This window comes from Motacilla alba, chromosome 20 (assembly GCF_015832195.1).
Source record: "Motacilla alba alba isolate MOTALB_02 chromosome 20, Motacilla_alba_V1.0_pri, whole genome shotgun sequence".
Classification (NCBI taxonomy): domain Eukaryota; kingdom Metazoa; phylum Chordata; class Aves; order Passeriformes; family Motacillidae; genus Motacilla; species Motacilla alba.
In genome coordinates, this window is record NC_052035.1 from 7,975,121 (window position 1) to 7,991,381 (window position 16,261).

Consider the following 16,261-nt stretch of genomic DNA (forward strand, 5'->3'; position numbering starts at 1 on the left):
GCTCAAGTGATCTTACCCAGCAGCACAGAAGCAGCAGATCCAAATGCCTCAAGTGGTGGCATAACCACAATATATGGCAGCATTCAGGGCATGCCACGCTGGGAGAAACGTAGTTTACCAGGAGAAAAAATATTACACAGAAAGCCAGAGTATTCCAAGCTCTGCTTCTGGCTGAAGCCACGCATCACAGACCACATGGGTGTCAAACGGGCCAAGTGTTACAAAAAGAAATTCTCCAGAAGTGGCTTAGGAGAACCCAAGAGAGCAGCATGACAGGACAATGGCAGATTTATTTACAATAGGACACAAAGAATACATACATTAATTAAAAATTACAAAGAATACAGAGAAAACACTTCAGGGAAGGGAGAGAAATCAATGCTGGCTGAGCCTCTCCACTGGGGCAGGGGCAGAAGAAAAAAAGAAAACAAAAATCAACAAAAATCTCAGAGAGGGACCTCAAATCAGAACTGACACAGGATTCCACAGCACAGCTGGCTCACACATCCCCTCCTCCTTTTTTCCATCCATGATTCCTGGCTGATTAGACTTTGGCATGAGGGCAGGGCCAACGGGAAGGGCCATAGGCCCTTGCATGGACCTGGTGGGAACTTATGGCAATTGGGGTTTAATAAGGCCCCAAAGCCCTCCCTGGGAGCAAGGAGGGCTTTAGGCAGTTTTGAGTTGGAATGATGTGACCTGTGGCAGCTGGTCATTGGAAGACCTTACTCCAAGAAGAAAAATTTTCATGGATCTCACTAATAAAACCTCTTCTCTGTTGTCCTGGCTGAATCCAGTGAGTCTGGGGATGGACGGAGCCTTCACTGCAACATGGAACCTTTTTACTGATAAACATCACTGAAATGACCAAAATTAAAAAAAAAAAAAAACAAACCACAACCCAACTTTAACCTCTTTTAAAAAGAGCTTCCCATGGTCCAATTCAGGCATCAAGCCATGGGAAAAGAAGAGCCCATGACAGCTATCCAGGAGAGCTGGGACTGTTTTTTGTGGAGAAGAACAAAATACAGCTATGGGGGTGTACACTTTTCCTGTTCCCTGGAGGTAGAGAATTTCAGAGGAGGAGCAGAGAGCAGCAAGGGCAGCCAGAGCACAGGGCCAGCGAGAGAGCCCCACTCCCAGCCGTGGGACAGCTCACGGGGCCACCTGCCTGTGCCAGCCCCTTCAGCATGGCCTGCACTGCCCTCGGGCAGCTCGGGCCCAACACTGCCTCAGATCACTTGGCACTAACACCACGGCACCACAGCCATCCCCTGCAGGCTCTTCAGGATCCCAGTGGCATTCCCAGGAAGGAGCCTGCCCTGATTCCTCACTCATCCAGAGCAGAGCTACTGACAGAACAAACTCTGGTAGTTACCTCACGCATCCTTCCAGTCCAGTATTCCAGCACAACCACGCCACTTCCACCAGGACCTTTTGTCCTGCCTTCTGCAGGAGAGGCAATCCCACCCTCCCACAGAGGCCTGTGCTGTCCGAGGCTGGAGGGAGGGAGCAGCGATGCCGAAGGTTGCTCAAGCTCTCTCAGGGTGAAATTGCACTTCCCAGGCTCTGAATGGCACCTCCAGCAAATTGTAAACAAGCCAAAGCCGGGACTTCGGCGATCGGAGCGCGCCAGACTCCAGCTGGGTGAGCCTTTGGGCTCCGGTTACTCTGCCATAGTCAAGCTCCCTCTTCTGTGCAGACACGAAGGCAGGAGAAAAACCCAGTCTGATGCTTGTCTGAAGAGTCTCCCTGAATCCTAGAGCACCCCAGGGGCTGGAAGAAAATGTTTTCACAAGTGTTTCCACTGCTGTCTCAAATCCGTTCGTCATCAACATAAAAAAAAGGATGGATTAGCAAAAAGGGCGTTTACTTATACAGAGGGATATTTCTCTGCTAAAAAAAACTCCCTCAAATATGGAACAGGATAATAAAGTTAAAATGTAAGGTATCTACAGACCCCTTTTCCCCGCAGAAGTAGCCCAGAATCCATGTACACTGTGCCAAAGTTACATTCCAAATCGAGGAGTTAATTATTTCTCTTGTGACTCTCCCACTGGATTTTTGTTTCCTTAAAAAGAGCTGGGAGAAGATGTCCCTGTCCCTCCCGGGAGGACACGTGTTCAGAGGTGTCTGATTCCTGCTGGGGGGTTCCAGCTTCAGTCGATTTTCACGGCGGCGTAGATCTTCCTCACGAACATGTAGGCTGCGTAGAAGCCAATGGTGCCCGTCAGGAGCCAGAAGGACAGGACCATGAGGGCAGTGTAGCCAAAGTACAGTAGGGAGGGAATGAACTCAACAATATCCAGCTGAAACAGAAGAGGGCGAAAAAAGTCAGTGAAATAACACACACAAGGTGACAAACCAACCAGTGCCCTCTGCAAGGACAGCTCTGGCAAAGGGAGGAAAACTTTCGTTTTTGTCCAGCTGAAGGGAGATCCCCTTTGAGGTGGGGTCAGGGAATGCTGCTCTGTGCAAGTCCTGGGGCACCTACACCCTCCTCTCCTGTCTGGAAGGGCTGTGAGCACTGCCTTGGGCTGGCTTGGGCAGACTGGGACTCAGCAGGCCCGCCATTTCCTTTCCCAAATCCCACAGTCACCCCCAGAAACATGGCACTTCCACCCAGGAGGAATACCTTGTTCACAAAGTAGAAGACAGCATAGATCAGCACGTAGAAGGCAGATCCTCCAGACACCAGGAAGGTCCTCCACCACCAGCGGTAATCCTGACAGGATAAAGAGCCTCATTATCCCCCCAGACTTTCTTCTCCCCAGGCACTGCCTCAGGGAAGCTGTGACCATTCCAGGACAGGGAGAACACCACCCATCTTCCTTCAAAGGAAATCCACAGTTTGGGACTGGGGAACTTTTTCTGTCACAAAAGCATTTCCAAACCAAGAGATGTGATGCTGACAGTCAGGTTCAAAGCACCTGCTGGCCCAAGGACATGGCTCACCTTCGGTCCTGCATTTTGTTTTGTATGTAGATGGAATGGAACAGTTTGGGAACAGCTCAAAACACCCTGTGCCCAGCAAAATTCCTGGTATGCCACAGTTCCTAGCCTAACAGATAACCAAGGAGCTTTAATTCCCTTTAGAGTGCAGAGACATTGGGGACAATCACACCTGTGAAGCTGGGCCACACTAATCTTTGCTGAGCAGCAGCAATAATGTGATCTGTGCTTTTCCAGGAGCAAGTACCCTCTGCTACCCAAACTACAAACATGAAAATCTCACCTCAGCACAGAGCTGGAAATACACCATGACAATGCTGATCTGGGAGCAGGATACCACCAGAATTATAAACACCAGGAAGAGGAAGCCAAAAAGGTAATAGAACTGGTTCTCCCAGATTGCCTGAAATAAACACACAGCAGGAATTTATTTCCATGTTACTGTGATCAATCACTGAACATGGGACTAACTTCTGGCAGCCAGCCAGGGGAAAATGAGGAGCCCCCCTCAGCCTCACCCAGATGAAACCACAGATCTAATGCATTTCACAATGTCACTTCAGAGGATTCAGGTTGCAAAAAGGTGCACAAGGACACCTCTGAGATAGCTTGTTCATTTCCCTGCATCTCCCAAGCAATGGAACAGCAAATTCTTCCCCATCCATACAAGGTGAAAAATGGGTAGCAGCAGAAGAGTGACTGTCTCAAGCCCAGGACCCCTCCTTGATGTAATGTTACAGTAAATTTTGTCTTTACCACAAAACCACCAGGAGAGTCCCACAGCTCTCCCTGGAAACTACTGAATGGCCTGGAAGAAACCAGCTACCCCCTTCAGGGAACACAGGAACAGGAGACTGCACCAATGGAATGCCCCTCCCTTTCAAAAGCTTTGGCATGAAAAGAATCCTATTGAGAAGGAAAGTGGGTTAAATGCTTACACTGAAAATGAAGAACAGTTCAATGAACATGGCTCCAAAAGGCAGAATACCAGCCATGAGGATCCTACAGAGCAGAAACAAAAACCATAAGCAGCACAATATAACTGTCTGGACATTAAAAATTCCTTGTAAGCACACAGAACACTTCAAGCAAAGGCTCTACATTTCCAGATTACTAAATTTCACAGGCAATGGCACAGCTGCTCCCACTGTTGAGCACATACCATGGCTACGAGCACCCCTCAAACCACATCCAAATTATTGATGTGGTCTCAAGGAACCCGATCTGCCATCTGTCCGTGTCCAGAGAGCAGCAGGTGACACTCAGCAGCCCAAGGGGACCAAGGGGAGGGGGCTTAACTCACCGTATTTCCCAGACACTCATCACTCACCCCACAAATTTGTTCATATACCACCTCTGCTCCGGGATCTGCCTGGGAATCTGATTTGTCCGTACGGGATTGTCATAGGGCTGCTTGCGAAATCCAAAGTAGTAACCCAGGTAGACCAAGGGCAAGGAGATCCCAAACCACATGCAGAGCAAGGCCACCATGGTAGGGAAAGGCACCTGGAATCACACCAAGAGCCACAGAAGTGAGGCTGACAGCTCTCCTGCCCTGGGGACTGATGTCATTGGCTAAGCCAGCCCTCCAGTCACCCACTTGGAAAGGTCTGGGAAGCCAAGTGAGTCCCTGTCAGCCCAGTGACCCCCTCCCACCCGGCAGGCCCCAGGCTGAGGGTGGCACCTACCGCACCAGAGGAGTGTTTCCCCCAGATGAAGCAGTTGAGGACAAAGCAGATGCCAAAGACAACACCCGGGTACAGCGTCGCTGTCTGCAAGAGGAACCACAGCATAAGAGAAAGCACCTGATTCATCAGCCAGGTGTTCCTATGGAATAAGTCCATTCCTGCTACAAGGCACGTGTGGAGAAGTGTCCCTTTTGTTACAGGACAAGGACACAGAGCTGGGCTGTGGGGAGGATCTTGGACAATCCTCTGCTCTGGTGGTGCCTTTTCTGTACAGCTACAAGGACTCAACCCACAGCAAATGTGCAGCACAGCCAGACCGTGTCCAGCTACCACGAACATGTGGAGCTTAGCCACAGATTTTGCCATCAGCAAACCTGGATAAACAGCACAGAACATCCAAGACTCACACAAAAGGCTCCCTTCTTCCATCGATGGCCTTTCAGAGTCCGGTATAAGCGGCCAGCAAAGAATCCACCAAAAACCCTGGACAGAAACAAGCCAGCAAAAATGAGCTGCTGTTGCTGGGGGGAGGCAGGACAGCACAGGGGGAAGCTGTGGAGGCACCTACCCCATGAACATGAAGAGGAAGCAGGCAGTTGTCATCAGCGCGCCCCGGCTCGAAGGTGACAGCATCCCCAGCATAGCAACAACTGCAGAGGCAAACAGGACAAGGATCAGCAGCTCTGAGGGACATGTGCTGCAGCAGCTCGAGGACAGGGGCCTGTCCCATCTGCAGCCCACAGCTGCCTGCAGTCCCTGCACAGGCCTGATTTCCTTCACAGCATAATGTATCCAGAGCCTCCAGCACCGGCCAGAGAGGAAGGCACAGCTTTGATCTCAGCTACAGACCATGCTTCAGCCTCAGCTTCCCCAGGGATGGGAGCAGGTGCAGCTCAGCAGGCAAGGCACACCTGTGCAAAAGTCTCCCAGCCCACTATCAGCCAGGGCTCACAGCTTGGCAAAGGAAATATCACCACACAAAGCTGCCTGCAGCTGGGCAATGTCATCCAGCAGTTCTGCAGCGCCAAGCCCAGGCTGATGGCAAGAGAAAGGAGCTTCGTGGGCCTCACTCCAGCTAGGGTGAGCACAGGGTGAAGTCAAACATCCTCGAGCATCATTCATGTTACAGCCACCCCGAGCAACATGTGCAACTTACAGATGACAATCAGGATCATACAGAAGAGCTGAATTCCAGAACCCAGGAGAGAACTGAGGATCATAGGGTACTGTGGAGGCCTGAAGACATCTCCATGCACAAGTTTCCAACCAGATTCCTCCATGGTATCTTCCTAGAGCAACAATAGAAAAAGGAGGTTATTTAGATGTGATGCACTAGTGGAAATTAAGGTCCTACCACAGCCAGCCTAAGAGGTTAACTTTCCTGGATCCAGTTTTTCTACTGAATTTTACCACTCTAGCAAAGAAACTTCTTTCCTATTGGGCTAAAAACAGCTGAGACCTGAATTGTCAGTGTCAGGACACACATTTACAGAGCTTTTACATTTACATGTGCAGTCACCTCTTAGGTCTGAAGGAGTATGGTCCTAAGTGGTATGTGATTGTTCAGGCAGAAAAGGGTGTGTGACAGCACAACACAACTGCCCATCCATGGCCAGGGCTCAAAGGAAAACAGGGGTAAAGGAAGATACAATACAGCCAGGTCTGCACCTGGATCCCTCCTGGCCTGTGCTTCCCTCCCTCTAATCCCAGCCCAAGGCACAAACACATACAATGTCATCTTCTTTGTTGTAGTTGGCAATGTCCTTCCGCAGAGTCCGGATGATGATCATGCTGAGAATCCCTGAAAACAAGCACACAGCTCAGCTCAGAGGCTCCCACATGGCTGTGCTGCTCTCATGCTGTGCAACTACATGGCTCCCAGCAACACTGTTCTGGCTGGGAGAGGAGGTCTTGAGTCATCAGCAAAGACAGAAACAAAACCCCAAGGAGCAGGGAAGGCAGTATTCCAGCAGAAACGGGGCACTGTGGCTTTCTTGTGGGTTTTTTTACTCCCTCAATGACCCCAGAATGAGAAAGGCTGTTAACTCCCTGACCCCACAGGACACTGTTTGAACTGGGAGGCTTTAAATTCATTTCCTGCTCCTTCTGACCAGGTTCAGATGTGGCCACATGCTCCTTGAGCCACCTGCAGCTAAGGCCTAAAGAAAATTCCCTGCAGATGATGTTCCCTGTTCCTCCCCCCACACATCCACTCACCTGAAAGGAAAAAGACGACCACAACCGAGTTAATGATAGAAAACCAGTGGATCTGCACGTCACTCATGGTCAGGTACGTGTCCCAGCGGGAAGCCCACTTAATGTCACTTTCCTGAAAGAACAGGAGAGTTCTCACATCAGCACATTCCCAATGTCTTCCACAACTCCAGTGACAGACACCTGGAGCATCACTGCCAGCCAGCTCCCCAGTACTGCCTCACCTCCCAGTGCACAGAGTAGGTGAAGAGCAACTGGTTCTCTTTAGTAGGATCTATTTCCTGAGGGGCAGAGCCCGTGGCTTCAGGCAGGGTGCACATGCTCTTCTCATCAGCCTTCAAGTCTGTAAGGGAAAGCAGAGCACACAGTGAGCCCTTCCCTCATGCACCAGCTCTCCCACTGAGCATCACCCTGAGGGCATTGGGTTGCAGTAATTCCAGGTGGGGAAGCACTCGCTCCTTGCTCACCTGCTCTGCAGTTTGCAAAACTATTCTCCTGACCAGCAGTGGAGCACCATTAACAAGCTTTCAGGAAAGCTATGCACAGGGCTCTCCTTAACTGGAAGGATAAAAGCCAGAGGTTCTGAAGCCAAGGATCTAGACCATGAACAAATCCTCTATTCCACATGATATGGTGAGAAACAAGACCTCTGCAGCAGTGCCTGCCCTGCCAGAGGGGAACTGCACGGGGTGATCCACACCAGGAGCAACTGCCCTTCTAGGCACCCTTTTCCACTGGGCTCACTGAAGAAGGAGTGTTTTCCCCTAAGCATTATTTTTAAATTGCAATTCCCCAGAACAGTTCCAAACATCCTGTGTGTCCCTGAACCAGCACAGAGTGTCCCAGTCAGGGAGATCTGTGCCACAGCAAGAGCTAGAATGCCAGACATGCCTCATACCAGATGACACAGTGCAAAAAAATCCAACCCCAAAACCTCAAACTCAGATCTTTTTTACAGGAATTTATTTTCCATGGATTGCAGTTCATGGATATGTCTCTATTGTTGCTACTTCCTTAATAACAAAGTGGTTTATTATTCTTGTAATTTAAACTCATTTCTGTGCCCTGTGAAGCAACAATTGGCACTCTGACACATCACTGGCTTTTTGTCCATACAGGAGATTCTTCCCCCTTGCTCCCCTCCTCAAGGGTCTCTTACCTTCCAGTTTAATGCTCTGGGGAATCACCTCAAAGCGCACCACCCTGTAGGTGTGCTCCTGGCTCTCTTCCACATCCTCTCTGTGGTAGTAAAGGATGAAGGAGAGGTGGTTGTGCAGGTAGAACTGAAACAGTGACATAAAATAAAACATCAGCACCCTATGGGAGGAAGAGGCAAAGCTGAGAAGCCACAACTACAGAAAACAGCTTCAGTGAGGGAAAACTAAAGACTCCAACACCAAAGATCAGCCAGTCTTGGGGGCATAGTGCCTTTGCTGTGCTGAGGGGAAGCCACTGCATGAGCCCGTCCAAAGCTACACAGTGAATAAAAGCAAGGTCTCCTGGCTTTCCCACCCTCTTCTGCCCACAAGAGACCTCTCTCTCATATTTTCACTATTAATAAAACCTTTTGGTTGCGTTCCCAATTGCAATACTCTCTGGCAGACCTCTAACAGACACCCAGATCTCCTCCAGGCACCCTCACCCAGCACCTCGGTTCTCTACCTTGTTACCGTCCATAAAGCCAAGCCTATATCCATGCTCGAACTGCACATCCTTCTCCTTCTTCTTCTCCTCTTCCTCACGATTGGAATAAAACTCCAGCCGTGTTGCCACAGGGAGGTTATCAGCAATGCTGAAAACACAGATTTCGGATCAAATTTGTCCACAGCACCAAATCCCCTCGACACAAACCTGTGCTTGAGTGACTCACAGGTGGACGTAGTAATCCTCCCTGATGCGCTCGGCGATGAGCTTGCTCTGCTCCACTGTCAGAGTCACTGGCTTGTTGGGAAAGTTGCACAGAACTTCACATTTCTTCTCCACATTCATGGAAACCTGGAAAGGCGTATTTACAATTCGGTCCCCTCGAAGAACCTCACCTGGAAAACAGGAAAACACGGGCAGGGTTGGAGACTTGACAGGCTTCCTGCTGCTGATCCTGCTGCCAGGCACCGTGCAGCTGCAGGGACCACAGCAAGTCTCCTTTGCTAGCCCATGTGCAAGGATAAGATTGCAAGTCAGCACAGCTACTTTGTTGGAAGTATCAAGCCCTGCTTATGAAGCAGGTTACACGCTCTCTGTCAGGACAGGCACTTCCTCTGTCCAACACAGGGACACTGCCATTTGCACACAGTGAATCAGAGGAAGCAGCTTCTCTCAGCTCAGCAGAAGTGACACTTGCAATTGCTTTTACCCCTGTAAACACCTCCCCCACTGTCTGACAGGTACACACCGAGGTTCTCAGCCTTGTACGTGATCTTGCTGGGCTGGCAGAAGGGCAGTGAGTAGTACTCGTACGGCAGCTGCGTCCGGGAGCTCGTCAGCTTCACAGCCTGCAGGAAGAATGGAAGGATCATCCCCAGGAAAAAACTCCAGATAATTTCCTGTCCTCTCAGCATCGTCCAGAAGCTGATGCTTACTTCAAGACACCTTCCATAAAGCTCACTTTCAGAAGATACTACTGCTACTAGTAATATTAAAAATAGTAACAGAGACAGATGTTCCTGAGAGACTTTCAGTACAATTCATTCACAGAGAAACACTCAAAGAACAAAACATGGTGGTTTCACAAATTTATGTCTCAGTGGAGTCCTAAGAAACAACAAAAAGCTCAAAAGAGATTCAAGAGTCACATTTCATACAAGATTTCCTCAAACAAAAATTCATCTCCCACTGGACCTAGAGGTCTGGCCTCCAGTGCTATGAAGAGTTCAGCAGTTTTAATCTCTGCAAGGAAAGCCAGAGAGCCATCAGTCTGGGAAGACAAGGTGACCAACCACAAACATTCCTGGAGAGTTTCCACAAATCACAGGGTACAAAGGAAGTGCAGAGACATACTACAACAGCCAAGACCACAGTTCCTCTGAAAAACAGAAGCGTTTTGAAACACAGCCAAGCTTGTTTATTGGAAGAGTGCTGGCAAACACATTGACTTGCCTAAGCACTTGAGGAAGCATTTAGCTCCTGAAATCCCTTTGAGAACAGCTATTCCAAAACCCTCTTCTTCTGGGAAGCCTACTGAAGCCACAGGCAAGTCCCATTTGCTTAAAAATAGCTTATGTCTGGCAGTCTGTGGCCAAAGAGAAAACTGTGCTGTGCTTCACGTGAGAGCAGCCAACCTCAGCAGCCCCAAGGGTGCTGGATTTGCTGAGACAGAGGCCACAGCTTTAGAAAAATAAATGAAATGGACTATAAATCACTGATGCCTGAAAGCAAAGCCTGGCTTCCTCATGGATAGGTGCAGCAGCTCTGTCACTGAGTACCAGCAACGCTGCACAGGGACAGCTCTCAGCAAGGCTGGGCTGAAAGATCTGCAAGGCTCAAGGACAAACACCTCCACCTGGGAAGAGCTTCTCATGAATTTCCCTAAAGGCACAACATGAGCCAACTGGGTATTGAGAAGGTCTGATTCAGACCTTATTCCTCCATTCACCTTCCACCCAAAGGCACACTCTGCATAAGCACTTTTAGAGTCAGTATAATGCTGGAGAAATTAAATTCATTTCAAAGCCACAGTGAGAAAGGGACCCTTTTCCCAAACAGAGAAACATCTTGAGGACTTTGGTGCAACTGCTGAAGGAATTTGGTAGAAGAGATCAGGGACAAGAACAGGAATCATGTTGGGACCTGAGCGTTGTGAAACAGAGAACATATCTGAACACAAAATTTGAGCAACAGGATCCCCAAATTTAACTGTGCAGCCCATCTTAGCTGCTATGGTATAAAAAAGAAAAAACCCAAAAGACAAAAACCCCCAAACCAAACAGACTATCAGCACTGAGTTTATCCTACCTTTATTTCTACGGGATCATTGCGGTGGAAGTTGATGGGAGCCACCCCGGGGACGTAGAACGAGTCTGTGCTGTGTAGCAACAACAGCAGGCCCAGCACGTATCTCAGCCTTTCCTGCAAAGAGAAGGAACAGTAAAACACAACAGAAACACTGGAACAGCATTAGAGATGGGCAACAACACCGGAAATGTTCGTCCCAGACATTAGAGAGGCTGCACAGTCAGGTGATTAAACAGAAATTAAATTCACAAAAGCAGTTCTTAGCTTTGTTTCGTGACCCTCATCAAGCCACTTTCCACCCAGCGTGTCTCTGCCTCTTCACCTGCAATTAGGAAAACTTTGGCTTTGCTCAACCACAAGAAAAATGCCATTTTTATCTGCACCATGGGGCATTGAGCAGGCCATTGCTTTACATTTCTGTCCACCCGCAGTGAGTTCCCTGTGCTAGAAAACTCCATGGATTAGGAGAGAGAGGGCTGTAGCCCTGGCACTGGATGTGTGTCAGCTCTGCACAGCAGCAGCTACCCTGGAGCTGATTACAGATGGATGCTCACAGGCCACTACCTGCACGAGAGTAGTTACTGTGGAGTCAGTGTGACACCAGTAACTGCACCCAGAGGGACAGTCACATCACCACTCCCTCCTGCTCCATCACCACTCTGCTTTCCTCACCCCTCCAGGCCACAGCACAGCTCAGTAACATGGCAAACACTTTTTCAGGGAGCAGGGTGACCAATCAGGCTGGAAGGTTCAATCAGCTCTATGGAGGCTCCAGGAGAACCCAGATCCTACCACAGCCACAGGAAACCCTTTATTTAACACACCTTGCTGCCTCCTCAGCCCCTCCCATTACCCCAGGTAACCCAGCTGAGCATGGGCAGGAAGGCTGTGAAATGAAAATCGAGCTTTAAAGAGTATTAGCCAGCAGCAGCTTGCCTGGATTAGGACATCAGCTCTGGTATAATCTCAAAGCACTACTGGCTTCAGTCCCTTCTCCTGACCTCCCTGTGTGTATGGCAAACCACACAAAACCTGGTTTGGTTTGGGACAATGCTTGAGCTAATGCTGTAGATGTAAAAACCAAATCCTCACTGTTCCTGTGTGTCCTCAGCACTGTCAGTCAGTCTGACAGCACCAGAGGGAACAAACCACAGGCCAGGTGTGACAAACAGCAGCTCTATCATGGGGATCCTTCCTCAGGTTGGGGAATAAAAATAAAATAAAAATATCTGTGTTTATTGCCCCCACACCCCTTCTTCTTCATCACCTTCCTCCTGTCTCATTCTAAGGCAAGGAAAGCATGCTGGGCCCAGACACCTGTGAGGGCCAACCAGAGCATCCAGAATTAGTGGAATGGAACAGGATGAAAAAAAAAAAGGCAGAAATATCAGGGGGTTGAAAGTCTAAAATGTATTTAAGATGCAAATGCTAAGCACCTACAGAAAATATGAATACTGAATCATCAGATACATGTGGTCTTCCAGTACCTGAAGGGAACCTACAAGAAAAATTCAGAGACTATTTACAAGACCGTGGAGTACAGGACAAGGGGGAACAGCTTTAAACTGACAGAGTAGGGTTAGAGTGTAATTTAGGAAGAAATTCTTCCTTGTGAGGGTGGTGAGGCATTGGCACAGACTGCCCAGAGAAGCTGTGGCTGCCCCATACCTGGAATTGTTCAAGACCAGGTTGGATGGAGTTTGGAGCAGCCTGGGATAGTGGAAGGTGTCCCTGCCCACGGCAGAGGGGTGGAACAAAGTGAGTTTTAAGGACCCTGCCAACCCAAAGCACGCTGTGATTCTGTGATGTTTTTTGCTTACAAAGGGGATTTTTAGACCTATTCTAAGCGTAGCCAAATACACTTGGAGCAGGCATAAAGCCCCAGCTTGGAAACACTCTTGCTAAAGCTGCCTGACCTTCAATACTGATCTGCCTTGAGGCAACATGAGGCTTATTTTCTGTGCTCTACTAAATTTTGCCACTCCAATCTTTAAAGGGAGTGCTCAGTGGCTCTCCACAGCGTAGGAAAATGTCTCCTGCACAGGGGAAGCACAGTGGAAGGAATCTGCACTCTTGTCCCACTCTGCACTCCAGCAATCTGCAGCCCTAATCTCATTTGCCACTGAAGTGACAGACCTACACAACGTTACTCAAAAACCTGAACCACACCACTGCCACCCATGCCCCAGCAGTGTGGGAGGTGAAAAGACCAGGACAGAGCTTTGGCAGACACTCAGGAGACACATGAGCATGCAGAAGATGAACTTTTTGATGACAATTGTGGCAGAAATCAGGCTGTCTTTGCATAGAGATGATGATGACTCAGGCAGCAACAGGAAAGGCAAGACAGTGACTCTGTAAAGCCTTGCCAGGAGAGAACAGTTGGTAGCAAGAAAGGGGGAAGCTGCTATGCAACAGGTGGGGAAAGCTTTGGAAGTGAAATACGAAGGAAATGCCCAGTGCAGGTTCCTGAGCTGGCAGAGCACAGGGAAGCTGAAGCCAGGGGCCTTACTCATCAGGACCTTTGCTCTTGTACTGACAAATGTGCCTCATCTTCTCCAAACAAAGGCAGCAGCTTAGGAATGGCAACATGGACACCCCCCAAACCATCTGTTGTAACTCATGGGCCTGGCCAGGTGATTGCCTCACACAGGGGATGCCTGCAAGCTGAGCTCTCTCCTGTGCCAGGTCAGAACTTCCAGGAGGGAGCTCTGTTTTGGTTCAGTCACAGAGCCCTGGCAAGGCCCAGACTTCCAGCAAACAGGATGCTCAGCTTCACAACCTTTTCCATTTACATTTCAAAATAATGCAAAAAAAAACAAACCCTCAAATGACAATCTTGCATCTGAGGTGCCAGGAAAACGTGTCATGGTGCAACAAGCAGCGCAACAAATATGCACAACCCCAGACTGAGAAAAACCCAGCTGCAAGTAGGCAAAAATAGTTCAGATTGCCCAAGCCTGATTATTTTCCTATATGCAGATATGCAGAGACACCCTGTCTTAGGAGAATATGATCTAAATAAAAGAAGTAACTGCAGGAACACAATCACCCATTCCTGTCCCTCAGCTCAAAAGTTCACGCACAAACCCTCTCCAAGAAGGCTTTTCTGGATAATTATCAGCAGTCTTGGGGTTTGCAGACAAGCCCAGGTTTATCCCATTCAGAAAGACTCACAACAACGTTGCCACTTTCTGCGAATTCACAGAAGGCTCACAAACCATGCTGCCAAAACAGAGGACTTGTTCTCTAAACCCCACTTTGATCCAGCATGAAGAGGCCCTAAAACACCCAGTTATTACCACACTTGTCCCTCCCGAGGACTCGTGGTCCCTCCAGCTACCACTGCCAGAGTCTGACATTTATTTAAGGGAAAGGGGAAACAGCAGCTGCTCCCTGGGGCACTCTGCAACAGCTCCAGCGTGCTCCAGAGGGTCCATGGCCCGGCCATGTGCACCCAGGACATCCCTGCCCAGGTTACTGCCAACAACTTGAAGAAACCCTCAAGCAGCAGCAATTTCAAGCATCAGAACTGAGCCACCGTACCAGGGCTGCCTTAGGTCTTAAGAGTTTCACAATCCACACAGGAGCTGAAGAACAGAACAAGGATTTGTTCAAAGAGATGAAAAGGAAGAAGGAAGTGACAGTGATGGATATCATGAATTGTCTCATCTCTTTCTGGCAGAGAAAGGCAAGAGGGACATCAAAGAGCCATAATCAAGAGCTGTTGACTTTCAAAGACAGCTTTGAAGAAAAACAGGGAAAACAACCTGTGCAGAGCCCTTAGTCCAAATGGACTCGCACAGCTCTCCCATTCCATTCCACTTACTGAAACTTTTCAAAAATGGTCACGGCAAAGGAGGAAAGCCACAACCCACTACTCTGTGGGAGAAAAAAAAAAAAAAAACCAAAACAGCAAGCTCTCTCACACATGTAACTTTCATTCTGCCCTCAGGCACATTAGCAGGACAGAACAGCGCTAATGGCACCCTGACCCTCATCCCCTTTTCCAAGGGCTGCCTCCTTGGATGATCCTGACACCTGTTTGGATAAGCTCATCTTTATGACATCCCTGCCCTGCTCACCCTGCACCGGAGGAGCCACGAGAGCCCTTCAGAAGGAGACAAGTGCTGCATTCCATTGACTTCAGAGCTCCTTTGACACCAGGAGAGCTGCTGGCAGCCTCCTCTGCTCTTCACACAACAGAGAGCCACGAGGAAACTCCCAGTAGGACCATCCCCAGCTCTCAGAGCCAGCTGAGCCCTCCCTCCCCCCTGCCTGGGGGAAAGCCAGCAGGGTATGAAGATGCTGAGAGCAAATGAAAGGAAAACCTTGGCTCTCTCAGTCTCTCCATGAGTCACCTCACAGCAGCGACCTTTGTATCAGCACACATCCTTTATCCGCACCGCTAACACTGCCACAAGGATACCCTCCTATGAGAGCAAGGAGGAAACCTGTGACTCCTACAACACTTCAAGGCAGATAACAAATGTCTCAGCAGCTCGTTTTCTGCTCTGTGAGGTGGCACTGATGCTCACCAGGAACACCTTCAGTTCTCTGAGGATTCAAGGAATCATCCAATAGTAATAACAGGGATCTTGGGACGCGGGAAGCCGAAGCAGCTGCTCAAACCCACACCCGACAACCACCACCAAACATTTGTGAAAACCACACGGATCAACAGCCTCCGTGCTTGGCGCCAGCCGCGGGCCCAGGCTGACAGCGGGGAAGGGAAGGCAGAGGACGCGCCCGAGCTCCCTGCAAGGCACCCCGCTCCGAGCCCCGGCCCGGCCCTCCTGCCAGACACGCCGCGACCCGCGCAAGGGAGCCAACTTCGCTGCCGAGGGAGCGCGGGGCAGGCGGGACAGCAGCCCGCTGGGCTCCCCCGGGCCCCCGGGCACCGAGCGGCGGCCCGAGCCCTGCCCTCCACAGGTGACAGCGCCGGGAGACGCGGGGCAGCTGCAAGGCCCCGGGCGGGACCGGGGAACCTCCTCCGCCGAGGGGCCGGGCCCGCATCCCTCCCGGCGCGGTGCGGATCCGACCGCAGCCCCCGAGGCGAGCCCCGCGCCGGGAGCGCCGCCGGGCCGGGCCGGGGCAGGGCGGGCGGGACGCGGGGCCGGGCCGGGCCCCGCCGCACTCACCATCGCCGCCGACGCCGCCATCTTGGATCCACGTGTCGGCGCTGACGTCACCGGAAGCGGCGCGCGGTTGGCTGCGGGGCCGATCGCCATGGCGACCGCGGCGGCCGGGCAGCGCCGCGCCGGGGGAACGCGCTCCGCGCTGCCGGGGCCCGGCCCGCTCAGCCCCGGGCCGGCACGGCCCTCCTGCCCGGGGGGCCGGGGCGGTGGCCTCCGCTCCGGTCCCCAGAGGGTCTGCGGCCCCGCGAAGCCGGCCGGGGAAGGGCCGGTCCGCGCCGCCATCTTTGCTGAGGGCAGCGGGCTTTGCACGGGAGCGGG

At 50.7% G+C, this 16,261-nt stretch overlaps 1 protein-coding gene across 1 annotated transcript; it reads right to left on the reverse strand.

The window, feature by feature from the left end:
* Positions 1–270: 270 nt before the first annotated feature.
* On the reverse strand, positions 271–16,240 carry TM9SF4 (transmembrane 9 superfamily member 4). Its single transcript, XM_038159256.1, has 18 exons — positions 15,947–16,240; positions 10,806–10,919; positions 9,247–9,346; positions 8,725–8,893; positions 8,517–8,646; positions 8,014–8,137; positions 7,079–7,197; positions 6,858–6,969; positions 6,371–6,441; positions 5,797–5,929; positions 5,209–5,290; positions 5,048–5,123; positions 4,641–4,724; positions 4,283–4,458; positions 3,891–3,954; positions 3,236–3,355; positions 2,636–2,725; positions 271–2,309 (listed from the first exon to the last, which is right to left on the reverse strand). Exons 1-18 carry the CDS (start codon positions 16,223–16,225, stop codon positions 2,160–2,162), a joined length of 2,193 nt encoding a protein of 730 aa, XP_038015184.1. The 5' UTR covers positions 16,226–16,240; the 3' UTR covers positions 271–2,159.
* Positions 16,241–16,261: the final 21 nt, after the last annotated feature.

Bases quoted from the DNA above. Each gene is read 5' to 3' on its own strand.
- TM9SF4 (XM_038159256.1), bottom strand. From the start codon at position 16,225: ATGGCGGCGCGGACCGGCCCTTCCCCGGCCGGCTTCGCGGGGCCGCAG. The intron at 4,725-5,047 runs GTGAGTCTTGGA...TTCCTCTTGCAG, and splicing joins GGAAGAAGGGAGCCTTTTGT to ACAGCGACGCTGTACCCGGG. The intron at 2,726-3,235 runs GTGAGATTTTCA...TTATCCTGTCAG, and splicing joins ATTTCCAGCTCTGTGCTGAG to GATTACCGCTGGTGGTGGAG.